At 46.3% G+C, this 16,938-nt stretch overlaps 2 protein-coding genes and 1 long non-coding RNA gene across 7 annotated transcripts in view; 2 read left to right on the forward strand and 1 right to left on the reverse strand.

The window, feature by feature from the left end:
• Positions 1–9,281, forward strand: part of RBKS (ribokinase) — a 70,576-nt gene extending 61,295 nt beyond the window's left edge. Inside the window, exons 8-9 of the mRNA XM_061367229.1 lie at positions 8,192–8,385; positions 9,005–9,281. Of these exons, the coding sequence (XP_061223213.1) occupies positions 8,192–8,365 (174 nt within the window). The 3' untranslated portion in view covers positions 8,366–8,385; positions 9,005–9,281. The remainder of the gene's footprint in view (positions 1–8,191; positions 8,386–9,004) is intronic.
• MRPL33 (mitochondrial ribosomal protein L33) lies at positions 9,106–16,090 on the reverse strand. Of its 5 annotated transcripts, none has more exons than XM_061367235.1 (4): positions 16,048–16,090; positions 13,784–13,802; positions 11,657–11,763; positions 9,106–9,519 (listed from the first exon to the last, which is right to left on the reverse strand). In XM_061367235.1, the coding sequence occupies exons 1-4, from the start codon at positions 16,073–16,075 to the stop codon at positions 9,470–9,472; spliced, it is 204 nt and encodes a 67-aa protein (XP_061223219.1). In that variant the 5' UTR covers positions 16,076–16,090; the 3' UTR covers positions 9,106–9,469. The 5 variants fall into 5 exon arrangements, with proteins under 5 accessions (XP_061223219.1, XP_061223217.1, XP_061223218.1 ...); XM_061367233.1 differs by lacking the exon at positions 16,048–16,090 and adding an exon at positions 14,689–14,801 and having other exon boundaries at positions 13,627–13,802; XM_061367234.1 differs by lacking the exon at positions 16,048–16,090 and adding an exon at positions 14,699–14,739 and having other exon boundaries at positions 13,627–13,802.
• The window catches only part of LOC133219723 (uncharacterized), a 35,731-nt gene continuing 33,471 nt past the window's right edge, over positions 14,679–16,938 (forward strand). The window contains exon 1 of the long non-coding RNA XR_009727493.1: positions 14,679–14,796. This is a non-coding gene — a long non-coding RNA (uncharacterized LOC133219723). The remainder of the gene's footprint in view (positions 14,797–16,938) is intronic.

Raw genomic sequence — 16,938 nt, forward strand, 5'->3', positions numbered from 1 at the left:
ACCCATCTTGGTGTATAAGCTGTTCTTTGCAAGAGTGCCACTGGAGAGTTTGGTATTGAGCTGAAGCGTGATGAGAGTTCTGCAGTACTGTGTTTTGTATGTCATAAGTTTTCTATATGTGCTCCAGCAAAAAACCCAAGTGTGGAGGGTTTCCTGTGCTGACTTTGAGTTTCTCTGTGAGGAATGAACTCTCGGATCAGACGAAAGGCTCACAGAACATAGATGTGAAATGGGGGAAGAATCACATACCAAGGCAAAAGCTAACTGAAGTTTAAACTACAGATTTACACAGACTTGTATCCTGAATTGAAATATTCCTTGCCAAAATATCTTATCACTCTGGTAGCATAGGAATCAGAGTAGCGGTGAATTGTTTGGTTGACGGGAATTTCACAGGTTCAGCAGCATGGAGCCATTGTTTTCCAAACAGCGTGTAGAGTTCCTGGTTCAGTGCTCTTACTCCATTGTGTAAGAAAGACATAAATTTGTCACCTCTCATTAATGCTGTCTGGAGTTGAAAGGAGTTTATACGAGCATCAGCGCACTGAATTGTTTCGATGATTCAGAAAACAGTGTTCTCTGTGGGTGAATACTTTGTTGGCTTTCTGGGGTTAGTCTGTGACACGCAATAACTTTCTTCTCTGGTGCTGCGTGGCATACTGGAGTATTACTACCTGGCAGAATGAAGCTCACCCATGCTCCCTCCCAGATTTCTTCACTGTGCACTAAGAAAGCCATCACCTCGCAGCCACCTTGCAGTACTTTTGTTGCAAACAGCAAGGTGAGAGCTCCTCTGTTCTGATCCCACCTGAGAATGCAGCAGAAACGTGGCACCTCGTGGAGGTCCACTTAGTAGTTTTGTACACATCAGTTTAGGGGTTCCCAAGCTGTGCCTCACTTTCAAAGGATGGGTAGCCCGTGTAACCCACGCTGAAGTCCTTGCAAGATCAGTTCTGGATTCGAGCCACAGATATCTCAAAGTGGGTGTTCTTAACATCCTTGATCTTAAGTTGGGTTCATTTCCTGTCCTCTGAAATGAGAGCACTATTACCTGCCTTCAAAACAGATGCTGTACAGGGGTCTTGGAATGTAAAGCAGGACTGTGTGTTATTGCCAGATCTCCAGATACTTTCAGCTGTGCTTTTTTAGACGACATACAAATTCAAAATTGCAGAGTTGTGAATGCTGTATGTTTAATTTCCAACGTTCACCACAAACCAGATAACTTTATAGGGGAATTCATGCATCTGTACTGCTTGTCACTGATCGTTTTAGAAACAGTGAATAACTTAATGTAGTAGGATATTTCAGAAAGGAAAGAAAATGCATGCAGGAGGCCTTGTATGGAGATTAATCTCTCAGGAATGCAGGGGGTTAACGGTCATGCTGATTAATCACTGTTAATGAACCATCAGGAAATCTGTCAGGAAGTGGGTAAAAATTCCTGACAGCTGATGTGAAGCATTTTGCGGTGTGCTTTGGTTTTGATGTTTCCCAACTGATAGTCTGCAGTGGGTGTAGTTGAGTTACCTCTAAGCTCTCAAGACATGTGAAGGACCAGAGGACATGCTGCCCTCGTTCAGCCTGAGTAAGTGAGCAAGAAATGTTCCCTTTGCATGGCTATGCAAGTATGACGATGCAATATAAAGGCAAGGAAGTCAGGGATTGCTCCTTCCCACAGCTTCCCAGAACAGAGCCTGGAAAAGAGACAGAAAGGAAGCGTGATCATTCCCTCACTCCTCCGGTCCAAGCCCACAGGGTACAGGGGGAAGAGTGGAACACGCAGCTCTCCCTGTGTGAGTGAGAAGCCAGAGTATTATGTCTTGGATACACAATTGAGTTAATGAATTGCCTGGTGTTGACCGAGGGTGAGGTTTCACAGTTGGCTTAAGCTGATCCAAGATCATGCTGCTGCTGAAAGGAGTGTTTTTAACCTTTCTCTCCTTTGCACTGGACTAGCTATTGCGGTAATACAGCAGCCTGCTGATCTGCATGGAAGCTAATGTTTCTTGGTCAGTGTTGGCTCACTTAGCCTTCAGAAGGATCAGAGAACTGATCTGCTTCACTGCTTGACCTCACGAGCGCTAGTCCTGATGTAGAGGAGGGTGTGGGAACATGAGACAAGGATAAAAACATGAGTGGGGACTGAGCCTTTCAGCCATAACATAACCATGGATTGGCTTAAGCCTATTACAAACCTGCACTCTGAATCACTTAGTTAAGAGTGTATTGTCAACCTACAGGGAATGCAAATTAAAACGTGTTAGCCTACACCTCCTGCCGTTGTCCAGCAGTGGCCAAATACAGCCTTTCTGCACGTGGCTAGGAGGAAGGAGCATGTGGTGAGGCAGCAGCACAACAGCTCCCCAGGACTTGGTCTGGAGCATGCAGACCACATCACACAGTGGCAAAGTGTTTTGGGGAAGACAGAGGGGAAGGAGAAAGGCGCAGACAAGCACTACTGCCATGGATTCTCTCTCTGTATCTTCTTTTGGCTTAAGGTAACATGTTCTAGCTTGTCCTTGTGGCAAGACTGCAGAAACACTCAGTTACCAGCGCACTGATTAAGCATAGTAGTGCAGTTGTGGATCCAGACCCCAAAGGTCTGGAGCACAGTGTGCAGGGTGCTTCTCTGAGCACTTCTCCTTTATCTTCAACCCAAGTAGCTTTGCAGTGCTCTCTAGGCACCAAAAGCCTAACTTAGACCTAGGAAGGTGAACCCTGCTTATTTGTTCCAAGTTTATTTGGGTTTTGTTGCAAAATTTGGTAGTTCCATGTTAAGGACTTTTTATCATTTTGTTCTGGCTCAAAATTCCATGCATAGATACAGGAATAACAGTGCTAGTGGGAAATCTCGTAGTTTTCAACTATTTCATGTTTTAGAAGTTTGTGACCTCTGAAGGTCTGCTCTTGTGAGCACAGCCATGCACAGCCCCCCCAGTACCTGCAGACACCAAGGAAGAGGGAAGGAGGTGCTCCAGGCTCCAGAGCAGAGGTTTCCCCACAGGCCATGGTGCAGCCCATGGTGAGGCAGGCTCTGCCCCTGCAGCCCCTGGAGGTGCATGGTGGAGCAGATCTCCACCTGCATCCCACGGAGGTCCCCACACCAAAGCACGGGATGCCTGAAGGAGGCTGTGATCCTGTGGGAAGCCCATCCTGGAGCAGGCTCCTGGCTTATGCAGACAGGAGCCCATGATGGAACATGGGAAGAGTGTGGCATCCTCCCCTGGGGATGAAGGAGCAGCAGAGGCAGTGTGTGATGAACTGACCACAACCCTATTCCCTGTGTCTCCCTGCACCACCTGGGGGGAGGATGTAGTGAAATCAGGAGCAAAGTTAAGCCTTCAGCTGAAATTATCTCTTAGCTGAGACATAGGCCCTCATGGCACAAGAGTGTCCGAGTATGTCCGGAGGGCTGGAAATGTTTCACTGGTTCCATTAGTAACCTTTCATCAATGCACAAGCCAGGGATTGTTATAGGGAGACATAGGCTTTCCTCGCTTACAAGGAATGGATAGTGAGCATCTTCACTGCCAGCTATTTTTGTGTTACGTGGGGCTAATTTGTAGTTCGGGTACAGAGCAGGCAAGAGAACAGCAAGGAATGTTGAGCAGATGTGGCACAGAGCGATAACATCCTCAGCATAATCCAGTATCACGTGGTTGTGGAGTGCTATAAATACAACAGGAATTCTCCAAGGCCCAATTCCTTCAGCACAGTTGTGCATCTCTGTCTTGCCATGCATTTAGACTACACTAAATCAGTGTAATCCTCAGGCTTCGTTCATTTTTGCACTGCTATGAGTGCTCTTATGAGACTAGAAGCATCATTGCAAGCAATATCATTGATTCTACATTATAATGCAGTTTTTGACAGCTTTTGGATTGATGTTTTGATTTATTCACTAGACGAAGCATTTATCATTACAGGCATGCCTAACGTTTCTCTTGTACTGCTATACAACACATCATTCCTTGGGAACATGTTCTTACAATGTATTTAATGGAGTGAATCCATGTAATACACAGAGTGCACATAGGGAATGGCTTTAAACCGAAAGACGGTAGATTTAGAATAGGTATTAGGAAGAAATTGTTCCCTGTGAGGGTGCTGAGGGGCTGGCACAGGGTGCCCAGAGAAGCTGTGGCTGCCCCATCCCTGGCAGTGTTCAAGGCCAGGTTGGACTCAGGGGCTTGGAGCAACCTGCTCTAGTGGAAGGTGTCCCTGCCTGTGGCAGGGGTTGGAGCTGGATGAGCTTTAAGGCCCCTTCAACCCAAACCATTCTGTGATTCTATGACTGTGACTTCTTGAAAAAGCACCTGAGAGGGGTTTTCTGTGGTTCAGCAATAACATGATGAGCCAGAGCCCCCTCCTATTCTTACATGGTTGCCATCACTCTTGCCCAAGAGGACAGGCAGGGAGGGCAAAGCCTGAGCAAGAGGCTGCCCTGGAACAAAGCAGCTGCAAACGCTGTGAACTGTGCTGTTGGCCTCGTGGCCTCCAGTTTTTCTGGTGAACAAGATACCTTATTGTATATGTGAAATGCATCCTATTATTCCATGCATGATTGGTTAAAAAATGCTTTCGTTGCTGGAAAGTGTTGAACAATATAGTTTCCACTTACAAAGCACTTTCCTTAAAAAGCTTCTCAGGGCAGCATCGTATAAAAATAGTTCTACTAAAGTTGTGAACCAGCTTCTGACAAATCAGGACTAACAAAAGCTAAGGTATAAATAGAAGTGTTTTCGTGGGTTTTCTCTTCTCTAGAGGCACAGAATCTCAATCAGTGCTGGACTGTAACACACAAAAATGCCCTTTTCCAGACAAACAGGAAAACAAGGACCTTCCAGACTAGTGGCACAGAGTATAAATAGGCTTTCAAAACCGTAAATCTTAGTCAAAACTGTAACATTCACATTTTAGAGCGAGCCACACCGTATCAGGCCTTATTTTTTTGATCTAGTTTTCTATTTGATTTCATACAAATGAGTATTAGGAGAAGGTTAAACAAGTTAAATTCTTATACTTATGGAAGGAATTGTCTCCAGGCACTCACGGAGATGAAGATTATCTCAAAATCTGCAATGGATTTAGAATTCCTGGAAGAGAAATGCTGAAGAATGTAAAATATTACATATCCTGTGTTTATATTTTGTCAGTGGGCAGAATAAATGCACCTTAGTGGTCATTTTCATAATTCATTTTTTTGCAAAGGAGTTGTTTGTTGTTGTGGGGGTTTTTTGCTTATAGAAGACTTTGAAACAGGTAAATGGAAAATCAGTATTTGCTAATCCAGAGTCTGGATGATCTTGATTTTACTGAGCCGGTTCCTCCTTCTGCTCTGCACTGACCTTTTCTGAATCTCCCAAACACAACGTAGCTTAATCCACAATACCAAAGAGGGAAGGTCTGCTTCTGTAAGCTGAAAATAGTTCTTACTGCAGTTAACCTTGCAGCTGAATCAGTTCTGCTATTGCTTTTTAAGGCATATTTGGCCAGTCATGTCTGCATGGACCAGAAGTGAGGTTGAACAGGGTATCTGCATCATCACCCTGATGCACGCTGCTGTTTGCACTGCAGTAGCTATACTGAAAACACCCCACATACAAAACATTTACTGACCAGCAACTGAACATATGATACCCTTGGGGTCTGTGGTAGCTGAGCTTTAGAGATACCTACTCCTTCAGTCTATGTATGGGAAGTAAGGATTTCAGCAGAAGTTTATGGGCATCGAATCCTTCTGTATATTGTCCCAATCATTCCATAATCCTTTCTCTTGCAAAAACAAACCTAGGGGGCCTTTTTCCATCCTGCATGGAGATCTGCTCTTCACCACCTTTTCCACCTTTGTAGTCCCAGCCTCTCCAAAAGGGAGACCTACAGCTACCTCACAATGTCAGTGCATCACCCACAAGTGGAGAGGCACAGGAACATTGCAAGGAGAATCACATACGTTCTTTCTTGCCACGATCCATGCTAAGACCTGGGAGAGGTGCAGTTAGTCTTTTCTTGCTCCAGTAGCACACAGTGCAGCAAATATTTGGGGCAGTATTTAGTTACCTCCATTTAAAAAGATCAGAAAGCCAGTATTCTGTTTGATGCTGCTTGTGAGTAATAGTTTTTGCTATTTGACACCTGATATTCTGGGTATTCCTCATGAAAATAGTATTTGGCCACTTCCATTACCCAGTGATCACGGTATGAGAAATATTTGATGTAGAAATGAGTTCTTCCTGCTAGAGCTACAGCATAACAGATCTGAAATTCTACTTGTCTGTAACAGCAGCGCCAAAATAGCTTTAATAATTAATCATGCACTGATTAGATTATAAACTCGTGAGATGGGCCAGAGATTGTTGTATTATGCATCAGACAAAAGGCACTGGCAATGCTTAACTAGCACTCACGGGCTCCTGCTCCACCTGCCTTTGTGGGAGCACTCTGGAAACCAGGAGAGAGACAAAGGCCCAGCAGAAGTTGATAAAAGCCCATGGTATGTTCAGGAATACAGAACTGTTGAAACAGGTGGGTACAGCTTCCCTGTTAACTTCTGACTGGCCACATGCTGCTCTCCATCGTGTCCCACTGGGAAGGCAATGGGAGACAGAGTCCAAACACCAGGCTAAGTGAGAGTTAAGCAGGGAGTTTCCCAGCTGGGAACGCCAATGCAAACAGCTGCTGTGGAAGGGCTGGACAAAGAGAGCCAAGGCACGGTGTGGGTGCCTGCATCCTGTGATTACCCTTGTAGGGTCCCCTCACATTGCCACACTGCTCTGCCCTGCCTGTCAGCTGCTTGTAACGTTACGGACAGATTTCTGTGGAAGTGGTGGGATTTTAGCTGGAATGATCTTACATGCAGCTCATTTTAGGGTAAGTAGGAGTTTAACACTGAGAACCACTAGAACTCAGGGTTGGAAAACTACTTCCTAACCTTAACTTCCAGTTAGAAACTTTGCTCAGCTATCTTAACTAACTTTTTCCAGGCCCTGTGCTCTTCTTGTCCCATGACCCTTGGGGACTATTTATTACAACTCCAGAGGCAAATCCCCTGAGGGGAGATAGTCCATATGCTGGGTTTTGAATGCAGAAGATATTACCAGTGCATTCAGTGTAATGCTTTTCCTGATATAAAGTATGATTTTAAAAAGGGGACCTTAGAACCAGTTTTATGATATCAACAAGAATTGCTACTAGTCTGGCCTTAGAGATCAAGGCAGTTTTAGGGGAGGAGGTGGAAGGGACCCTGTGGAATGAAATGAGCAAATCTAGTTAAAAATGAATCATTTTGCCAGTTGTCAGGGACACTACAGAGCAGTCAACACCACAAAACAGCAGTTACTGTTCAAAAGCACTTGGGAGGGAAACAGTTGTCATTCTCTGCTGATCAGAGCAGCACCAGTGGTACCTCAGAGCAAGCCAGGGCATGGTGTCCTCCCTGTTTGCCCAGGGCTCATCATGCAGGGTGGGCAGAGCATGGGACAGCTCTGCTGGGAGATGTGGCCCAGGGACGGATAGCTGGAAAGGGCCATAGCTGCCAGGGGAACCTCACTGTCTTCCACTCATATAGCAAACCATCACAGGTGCCAAAGCCTGCTCCGGGAGTAAGAGTGGGTTATGTGAGAGCCACTGCACAGACCTTCATGAGTGGGACCTTTATCATGAGCAGCAGCCAAGTTCTAGAGGCATCCAACTGTATCTTTCTGCAACCAGGAATTTACAGATGCCACAAGCCACGTGGTTTCTTTCCCCCCCCCCCCTTTTCTCTGTCCCTTCTACCACTGACCTTTATGAAAAACAGAAGTTAAAGGAGAGAAAAATAACTTTAATGAAACATTCAGGTTGAGAAATCAAAATTGGACACTCCAATAACAGGAAGTTTCAAAAGCAGTTTTAGAACAGCACGTTGCTGAACTGTGGCACACTTGCTTTTCTTTATGTTTTCGGTCATGTTATAGTGTGCACCTTGACTCAACAGTTGGGCACAAAGACAGGATGGTGGTTTGGATAGGATGGTAGTATCTATAGTTCAACACAGCAGAATTTCCTGGGCACAGGAAAGTGAATAGTACTCAACCCCCAAACAGTTTTCTGGCTCCTGCAACCCGTGCTGCAACTTTTTGTCTTTCCAGTAAATGTGTCTGAATTGTTTCCCTCTCTGAGGTTACTAAAACTTGTTGTTTTATTCCAGGGAGCTGGAGACAGTTTTGTGGGAGCACTGGCCTTCTACCTGGCTTACTATCCCAAGTTACCCATGGAGGAAATGGTCAGGAATTCTAACTACGTCGCATCAGTGAGCGTCCAGGCAGCAGGGGCACAATCTTCATATCCTTATAGGAAGGACTTGCCCCAGAACCTCTTCTAACTGACATTGGTTAGCTCAAGGTACCAATCTTATTTTATCACAGACAACATTAGTCTCCTGACCACTGAGGTTCTTCTCTGCCACCTGGAAAGACCAGGAAAGCCTTTTTGCTTCTTACCTGAGGAATCCTGTTTGTTGCTGCTCTAGAGCAGTAAGATGGGGTAGGCACATGGGGTCTCCTGAGCACAGCACAGCAGCAGGTCTCTCTAGCCCCACACACAACCATGGGGCTAATGCTCACATGATGCGGAGCACTAGCTTTGAGACTACAGCGTCAGTCCTGGGCTGCAGACACCCAGGCCAGCACCTGGCTCCTTCCCCATCTGCTCCCGTGTGCTCTGCCAGGCTCGGGAAGGTCCCTCAGACTGGAAAGAGGATGAGAGTGCTACTAAGGTAGACTCTGAAAAACATTTCTAGCACTATTAGCTAAGAGGTGGGCTAATTAAAGAAGAAAAACTTGCAAAACCATCCCAGAACTACATTGACTGTCTGCTTTCTTCATGCTTCACAAACACACAGGAGAGAAAACTCCATCCTGCTTACCTGACTGACAATAACCTAGCCCTTGTAGCCGTGGTCACAGCTTATCCAAAAGCTCATCTCAATTCACCGGGTTCCCACTGTTTATTCCTTTCCTAGGAAGGTGCTGGTGCAGAACTTCCCCTCCAAGGAATGACCAGTTCGTGGTCACTACTGTTGAATCTGTGGCTGGTAGGTTAGACAAACTCGCAATCCTGCCATTGAATTCCTGCTGTGGAAAATGTTAATTTTTATTGCCGTATAAAACAATAGCTCCTTTGAAGATTACAGCCTCTTTCACAATGGAAAACACAATGGGATTTGCTATTTAATTTTTTTTTAATTGAGTACTGTAAAAATAACTCAAAAGATAAATAAATGTTACTCTGATGATCTATGTCCAGACATTAAGAATTTTCTCTCTCTACATTGTTTTATTCACAATGGCCTTCAAATCACAGGAGACGGTGATCCCAGTTCATTTCCTCTCTTTTCAGCCCATGTTGCTGGATTTCTGAATCAGCATTCACCCCATCCTCCCCCCAGACCATCTCTCCTCTCACATAAATCAACTCCGGTCATTGTTCAGAGCGAGCGGATTTTTCTCTTCTCTGTGAAGAGGACACGTTGTTTTGCTAGAGGGGAAAAAAAAGACTCTGTTAAGTAGCCTGAAGTGTTAAAATGCAATCCAACGAGCCTATGTCCCTTTCTCACGGCTGTCTTCACTGCTTAATTGAGTGTGGAGCTGCTGCTAACCAGGTCTTGAAAGGTTTAGTAGTGCTTTCACTTCACCACATGTAATTTTTAGTTCCTAAGAGGTCCATTTTACCTCTACGGAAATAAGTATCAAGATTGGAGTGCCTGAAAACATTCAGCAGCTGCTCTGTGTGACTATTCTGAGTCACAGCTGCTCAGTGTAGGGACAAAAATAGGTTCTTATTGCTTTCTACTGTTCTTCGACTTCAAAGCCCGAACAACTACAGATGATGAGCTGGATCTAGGTGGTCTCATAGACTGACTGAAACGTTAACTAAGAGTCCTGTGGATCAATGAGAGAAGCACAAACTGACCCTGCCTTCAACGCCTGACGCACATGTTGGCAAAGTCAGTTCAGCTGCAGGTCCAGCATAGTCAATGCATTACTTTAAAAAAGCCCCAAAATAAAGGAAAGCAAAGCTTGACAAGGACATGCGAACGCCACCACTGTTCTGACTGAACTTCGTTCTATGAATTCCTGTGAAAGCTACACAACAACAAAATCTCTGCTTCCACATAAAAGTTTCATTTTAAGAAATAGTGCAACTTAGTAACACATTCTGTTGCTGCAGTTAGGAGGTAGTGAAACTTGGGCACCACTGCCACTACTTCACTAAAAAGCTTCGTTCTGCAGAGGTCCCAGGTTTCTGGTAAGTACAAAACATAAGGTGAAAATGCATGCCAAGTGAAAACGCTTCCTAACATATTCCTGATGTGAGCTGGTATCTAGACTCGGATTTACTTCCCTTCACACATGCAGCACTTTCTCACATCGATTTCTCACTTGTGTTCTACTACAGGCTACAAAGATCAGAGCTTTTCTTTCTTAATTACTTCCAATTTCGTACTTCAACAACCTACTACATGTTCCACAACAGAAGCGCTACTTAGCCCGTGCTCTCCTACTCTTCGCATTCCCTACAGCTTGAGAAGCTTCTGGAAGATCACTTTGCACAATGTCTCAATGCAGTAATTTCAACTTTTCTTAGTCAACAAAATAATCCCAGTGATCTCCAGTTCCCCTTCTGTATGAGGGGAGCCACAACCTCTGTCAGTGTGAGTCCTCTAATGAGAGCATACTGCTTCTGTGGTGGCTCCTCTCACCTGCCATGAACCTCCTGTACTGTTACAGCTCAGTGTGAAAAGGTCACTCAGATAACAAGAACATAAGCAAAAAGTAATCTTGAACCACATAACTATTGGCCATGCATTATGTCATCTACTTAGAGCTGCTTAATACACTTCTCTGTTCTAGGGATTTAAGTAAGCCTTTCTCGCATTAACTCCGTCATGCTATTTCTTGCATGCTCCGGTTAAAGTTCTAAGTTTCCCCAAATTAAGCTTTTTAATAGTAACTACAGACTGGTTTCTCTCTCAGAAACTTGAGCTCTGAGCCATCTTTCAGAAAGCTGGGTGAGCAAAAGGCAGCTTGGCAAGTGCAATAACCCCTCGACAAATAGGATTCTTAAACTGAGAAAATCTACAAAGTCCAGAGGAACACAAAAGAACCACAAACTGTCATGTGGACAGCAGTATCATCTGTGGAGAAGGACGAACTTGTGTTTACTTCTTCAAAAGAAAAAGTCTATTATGTAAGTGATGGTTAAAATTTATTGTCTAGAGCACCCATGGGAGCATAAAAGAGCATTTCTATTGAGGCGTACTTCGTGGCTGCTTGTTAGAGGTAGCACAGTCTATCAAACCACACAAAGAAACAGAATGAAAGAACTCCTGTGTTACTTTGCTTTGCCACTGACATGTGGCATGGCTGTCATCAAAGCTCTGATGTGTCAGGCAAGTCATTACTTTGTTTCACTGCCACAATCTGTAATGAGAGTAATGTTTACTTCCCACTGGAATGTCATAAAGAACAGCAACCATACAGTCATCTCAGTATGAAACATCTTATGACATATTCTGCTTAGATGGGAAAAATCCTGTTACTTTCAAACCTTTTGCCCCACACAGTCCAAGAAGCTTATACAAAGCAGGCTGACTTCTTCCCCCAGCTCTTACCAATGGGATCGTACTTGTACAGGACCAATTTCTCCTGTAGCCGGAGTCTCCTGACGTTGAAACAGTAGCCAGTCTCCGCCGCACTCTTCATCCTCACTAGGATATATCTAAAGTCACAAGGAATGTCTTTGCATCAGTGCACCAAGGCGCAGCAAGGGCCTGCCCCCTCTGCCAGGGCATGGACAAGGTTTCAGCATAAACAACTTCATTTCAATTTCATGGTTGTTCTGGAGAGGAGTGTCAGTATTATATGATAAACTTACAACAGACAAAGAGCCCACTATAACCCGTCAGATCCAGCATCAAGTTTAAGTAACTCCTTAACAGAATACAAGCCCAGAAAAATGTAGCTCCTCCACAAAGCAGTGAAGAGAGAAAGAAAGGGAAGAAGGAAAGAGAAGGGAAAGAAAAAGGGAAAAAAGGGAAAGTAAAAGAAGGAGGGAAAAAAAAAAAAGGAAAAGAAAAATGAATCAGCATACAATTGAGTCATTGTAACTTAGAAGAGCAACAGAGGAAGGATGATGGTAGCTGAAGATGTTTGGGCTATAGATGACACTGCATCACAGAATATCACTTCCACATGCAGAGAAGAACCCGAGCAGATAGGATGCAACAAGTGGCATGCAAAAGGAGAAGCAGGACACATCAGCACAGCCCATTCCACTACAGATAGGGGGCTTGATGTTAATCCAGCACCAGGAAGCCCCTTCCGCACTGGAGGGCTCTTGGCCTGTGGGGCTGACTGGCAGCAGCTGCAGTGTCCCTGGAGCAGGGCAAGCCAGGAGACTGAGGAGACACCACACCTCCAGCCTGGAAGCATGCCGAGATCGGCACAACTTCCCAGACACAGGGCAGCTTCTGGAGTTTCAAAAGAAAGGTCAAACCCTTTAACCAGCCTGCAAATTGCGTCCTTCTCTTGCACTGCAATGTAAAGGTGGATACATCTCTGCATGTAAGCATTCAATTAATTTCCCTGGATTTTCCTGCTTCTAATACAAAATGGTCTGTCAAAATTAACCTTGAAGAGACATCCATTCTTCCCCACTTGTGCAGCTACTTCCTTGAGCTCTCCCTTTTTAGCTCTGCAAGCTAATTCACTCTAGACATCAAAATAAACAGAATGCTGGATTCCTGGAGACCAAATGATCAAGGACAGTCTAGGGATTATCCCCAGTTATTACCCTCTCCTGTACAGTACTATAGCAACAGTAACCACACAGACTCTTTCCCCTGTATCTCACCCACTTCCTCAAACCCTCTGTGTGGTTTCCCCTTTCAGTGGTATCAGGCCTTAAAATTCTTGTGCACCACAGATTTGAGGCCAAGCCTTTTCTGAACAATACACACCTTGTTCAAAAAACCTAATCTTATAGATACTATAAGGAGATAACATATTCCTGAAGTATAGATGGGACTATGCAAAGAACAGAGAAAGGAAGACCAGGGGAAAAACAAAAAAGGCAGTGGGGGAAATCAGCACATTACCATGAGAAACATCATTTCTAAAAAGCTGTTTTTCCACCTCACAGAAACATCCTGCTTTACTGTGTTTGTTTCCACAAATAACAGGTAACAGTAAAACACAAAGACATCCTGAGCTGGAGTACAGAGCAAACCAAGATGCCCAGAGCACTGCCTGCACCCCATCCGCTTGCACACAGACACACAAACATGCTATAGCTGGGAAGTGTCCTGCACTCTGCCCATGGGAAGGGTTCACGGCACCTGCCCAAAGACCCACACTGTACCCCAGCTTGCCGTCCTCAACTAAAACATATGTAAGGCCAACAAGAGGAAGGTCATGGGGATAATTTAGAGCCTCTCTTTAATCACAAAGCACAGACGTGTGTTTTCCCTGTGCAAGGTGCTTTGGATATTACAACTCCGCAAAATGCAACAGCCTATAGGGCAAAACCTGCCTTTGCTGCACTTCCAGAACCTGAGGGAGGTTCATACCATTCTGCACTTACCTGTGAAAAGACACACATGCAGAGGATGCAGCTAGACTCAAGGACTGCAGTCCTCTCAGGTACATTACAAAATGCTAGAGATACCTAATATTATGTCAAGTCACTTGAAGATATAGGGTAGTAGGAGAAATCAAAAGCTGATGAGGAAAACACTTACTTAGATTTGCTCTTGGCCACTGGTTTTTTGCAGCACGAAGAAGAGGAAGAATAATAAAAAAGAAAAACAGTTATTTTATCTTGTTTCCTCTGTATGCAACATATAAAGATTAAGAGTTTTCCACTGCCTGCCTTTGCCATAGCCCCAGACAGGTTGTGAAAGAGCTCTGCTGTCACCAAAACCTTGCACTCTTTCACCCATCTATGTGCCCACAGTTGCCTGCTTTGTCTTTCACCACCACCACCTCTGTGGTGTGCAGCTGCTGCAGCCTTCAGATGCTTTAGGTGCTGGATATGAACTCACTATGGGGATGTACATAGGGCAGGTATGATATAAACAACTCTGCCACTGAGAGCTGCAGCCCCACTCTCTGCTTGCTTGCACCTGCTCTGGCTCCTGTCACAGTGCCATGGCTCGTGTGGCCGCACAGTGAACCAGGCCAGAGCCGTTCTCAGATAACAGTGACCTTCCCGGAAGGTTGTGTTGTGTTCCCCTGATCTAACCCGCCACACAGCACGAAACAGGCAGAATTACCGATTTCTGTCACTAAACCGAACCTAAGGCAATCATAAATCTACAGCGTAACCGATAAACAACCCCCCCCCCCCCAGAAAAGGCTGATCTGTATTCCACCCATGCAGGTCTTGCTTAGGCCACCACGAGCTTCTGGCCAGCCTCCCTCGGCACCGTTCCTCCATCACACCCCAGCCTCATCCAGACACCAGGAGGGCACATCTCTCACCCCAACCCCTCTCCCCCCCGCCGCCACTTCCCATTTCTCCACTCAAGCGCTGGCGCTTCCCAACCTCCCCACTGAGGGCTCACAAGTTCCACTTCCCCCGGGCTCCCCACCCCAGGGGCCCACCGCGGCCCCGCTCCCCCCTCCGCTGCCCCTCGCCACTCACAGGCCGCTACCGTTACAAACATAGCGCCGGCCGCCGCCCACAGACCCCTCCGCTGCCGCCGCCACTTCCGGGTCGCCCGCGGAAGCGGTTCCGGGGCGCAGAGCGGCGGTTGGGCGGGGCGCGGTGCCCGTTAGCGGCAGGAGGTGGGCGCTGGGAGCCTCCGCGGCACGGCCCGGTCCTGGTGGCCGGGAGCAGGGGCGGTGCTGGGACACTCGGGTGCAGGGAGACAGCGCCTGAGGTGCGGGGCGGCCGCCATGGGGTGCAGCCCCACAGAACAGCCCCAGGATGGTGTGGGTTGGAAGAGACCAGCTCCAGCCCCTGCCACGGGCAGGGACCCCTTCCACTGGAGCAGGTTGCTCCTAGCCCCTGTGTCCAACCTGGCCTTGAGCACTGCCAGGGATGGGGCAGCCACAGCTTCTCTGGGCACCCTGTGCCAGCGCCTCAGCACCCTCACAGGGAAGAACCTCTTCCTGTTATCCAATCTAAACCTGCCCTCCTTTAGGTTAAACCCCCTTGTTCTGTCACTGTGTGCCCTTGTAAAAAGTCCCTCTCCAGATTTCTTGTCAGCCCCTTTAGGCACTGGCGCTGCTGAGAGCTCCCCATATGGAGCCTTTTCTCCCCCAGGCTGACCAAGCCCAGCCCTCTCAGCTTGTCTGCACAGCAGAGCTCGTCTCTTCTGGACTCATTTGAGCAACATCCCTCTTGTGTTGTTGCCCCCAGAGCTGAACACAGTACTGTAGGTGAGGTCTCACAAGAGTGAAGTACAGGGGGAGAATCGCCTCCCTTGACCTGCTGGTCACGCTGCTTTTGATGCAGCCCAGGACACAGTTGGTTTCTGGGCTGTGATTGCACACTGCCAGGTCATTTTGGGCTTCTTGTCAGCCGGCACCCCCAAGCCTTTCTTTTTGGGGCTGCTCTCAGTGCATTCTATCATCCTGCAGCACATCTGCTAACCCCCACCTGTCCGTGTTCCCTGTTGTGTGAAAAAGGGGGCAGTGCTGTGGTGTCAAGTCCCTGAGGCATTAGGAAACCAAACCTATCAGTGTTATGAGAGACTGTGCAAAACCCATGGGCAGGGAGGCTCGAGGGGCACGCAGGCAAGTTTTCATGTTCTTCTGAGCAGTTAGGAGAAGAACTGTAAGCTGTTATCCTCTAAAGGATAACAACTCTGTGGCTTACTTCCCCCTCTCCCGCCCACTGGCTACACCGTTAATGATGGAGCTCAAGTCCTTGACTATTTAGCGATTACTAAGGCAATGAGAATTTCAGCCTGACGTATTTACATGGGAAGCAAGAGTTGGGATGCTTAATAACATGCAGTTAATTTGATATCCTGTGGCATAAACACAAGTGGCTGACCCTGTAAAAGACTGGAGCAAGACGACATCTCGAGGAAAGCCACGCGGCTCCTGTCAAGTGTTCACTTGATATGTTGCTCTTTGTTTGAATCCAGTCGTTTCCAAATACTTCCTCTTAATGATACATCGGCTCCGTCTTTACTATTTGGCCTTCAGAAGTATAAATCTCGTAGTTACATAATCTGCCCATGGATACCAGAGTGAGAACTTGAAAACAGTCAGGATGATAGAATGTGAGTGCTGTAAGACTTCTCTTTGATCTGCGTTATTGCTTCAGTCAGAGAACAGACTGAAATGGAAGGGGATTGCCAACCTCCTGGCTTCACTGCCAGGAATATAAATCAACATTAAAGATGATTTTAAAATGAAATAGCAAGTTAAACATTTGTACAAACACATCATCAAATAGAGGTTATACTGCCTCTTTTTAAACCTCTTGCCTGCTGGCAAAAAGGAAACTGTTCCAGTGACATTTTCTCTGCTCTGCTGTGACAAGGGCTGCATAAATATAGACACCGTGGATTAGAATAGACTTCAGCAATCTTCGGCTTCCTTTCTAGCTGCCTCTTCTGCAGGCAGTTTTCCATAGCTATGGGTGCAAACCAGAGAGGCTGAAACGGGTGCGTATGGCAAGGTGGTGACAGCGTAGCACGCCCCTGATGGCTGTAGTCATAGCTAACCTTGGGGACAAGGCATCCTGGCTGGAGGAAAGGAGGGAGAGTCAGGATTTCTAACCATGACTGTGATACAGATCTGCTGTGTGGGCTAGGATAAGTCAGGTACTTTGGGATCTTCGGTGGCATGTGCAATGCAAATGCACATCTTTTCCTTCAACTTTGCCTAAAGAAAGCAAGGAGTGTGATGAACTGTAATGCCAGCCTAGATAATTCTG

This window comes from Neopsephotus bourkii, unplaced genomic scaffold, assembly GCF_033783945.1.
Source record: "Neopsephotus bourkii isolate Nb327-2 ecotype Australia unplaced genomic scaffold, CSIRO-AGI_Nbou_v1 NB_1373, whole genome shotgun sequence".
NCBI classification, from domain to species: domain Eukaryota; kingdom Metazoa; phylum Chordata; class Aves; order Psittaciformes; family Psittacidae; genus Neopsephotus; species Neopsephotus bourkii.

What these genes read in the sequence shown, in the direction of transcription:
- MRPL33 (XM_061367232.1), bottom strand. Translation starts at nt 13,984, where the DNA reads ATGGGTGAAAGAGTGCAAGGTTTTGGTGACAGCAGAGCTCTTTCACAA. An exon ending in GTACAAGTACGATCCCATTG is followed by an intron (nt 9,520 to 11,656) that starts GTAAGAGCTGGG and finishes TTTCCCCTCTAG; the next exon opens with CAAAACAACGTGTCCTCTTC.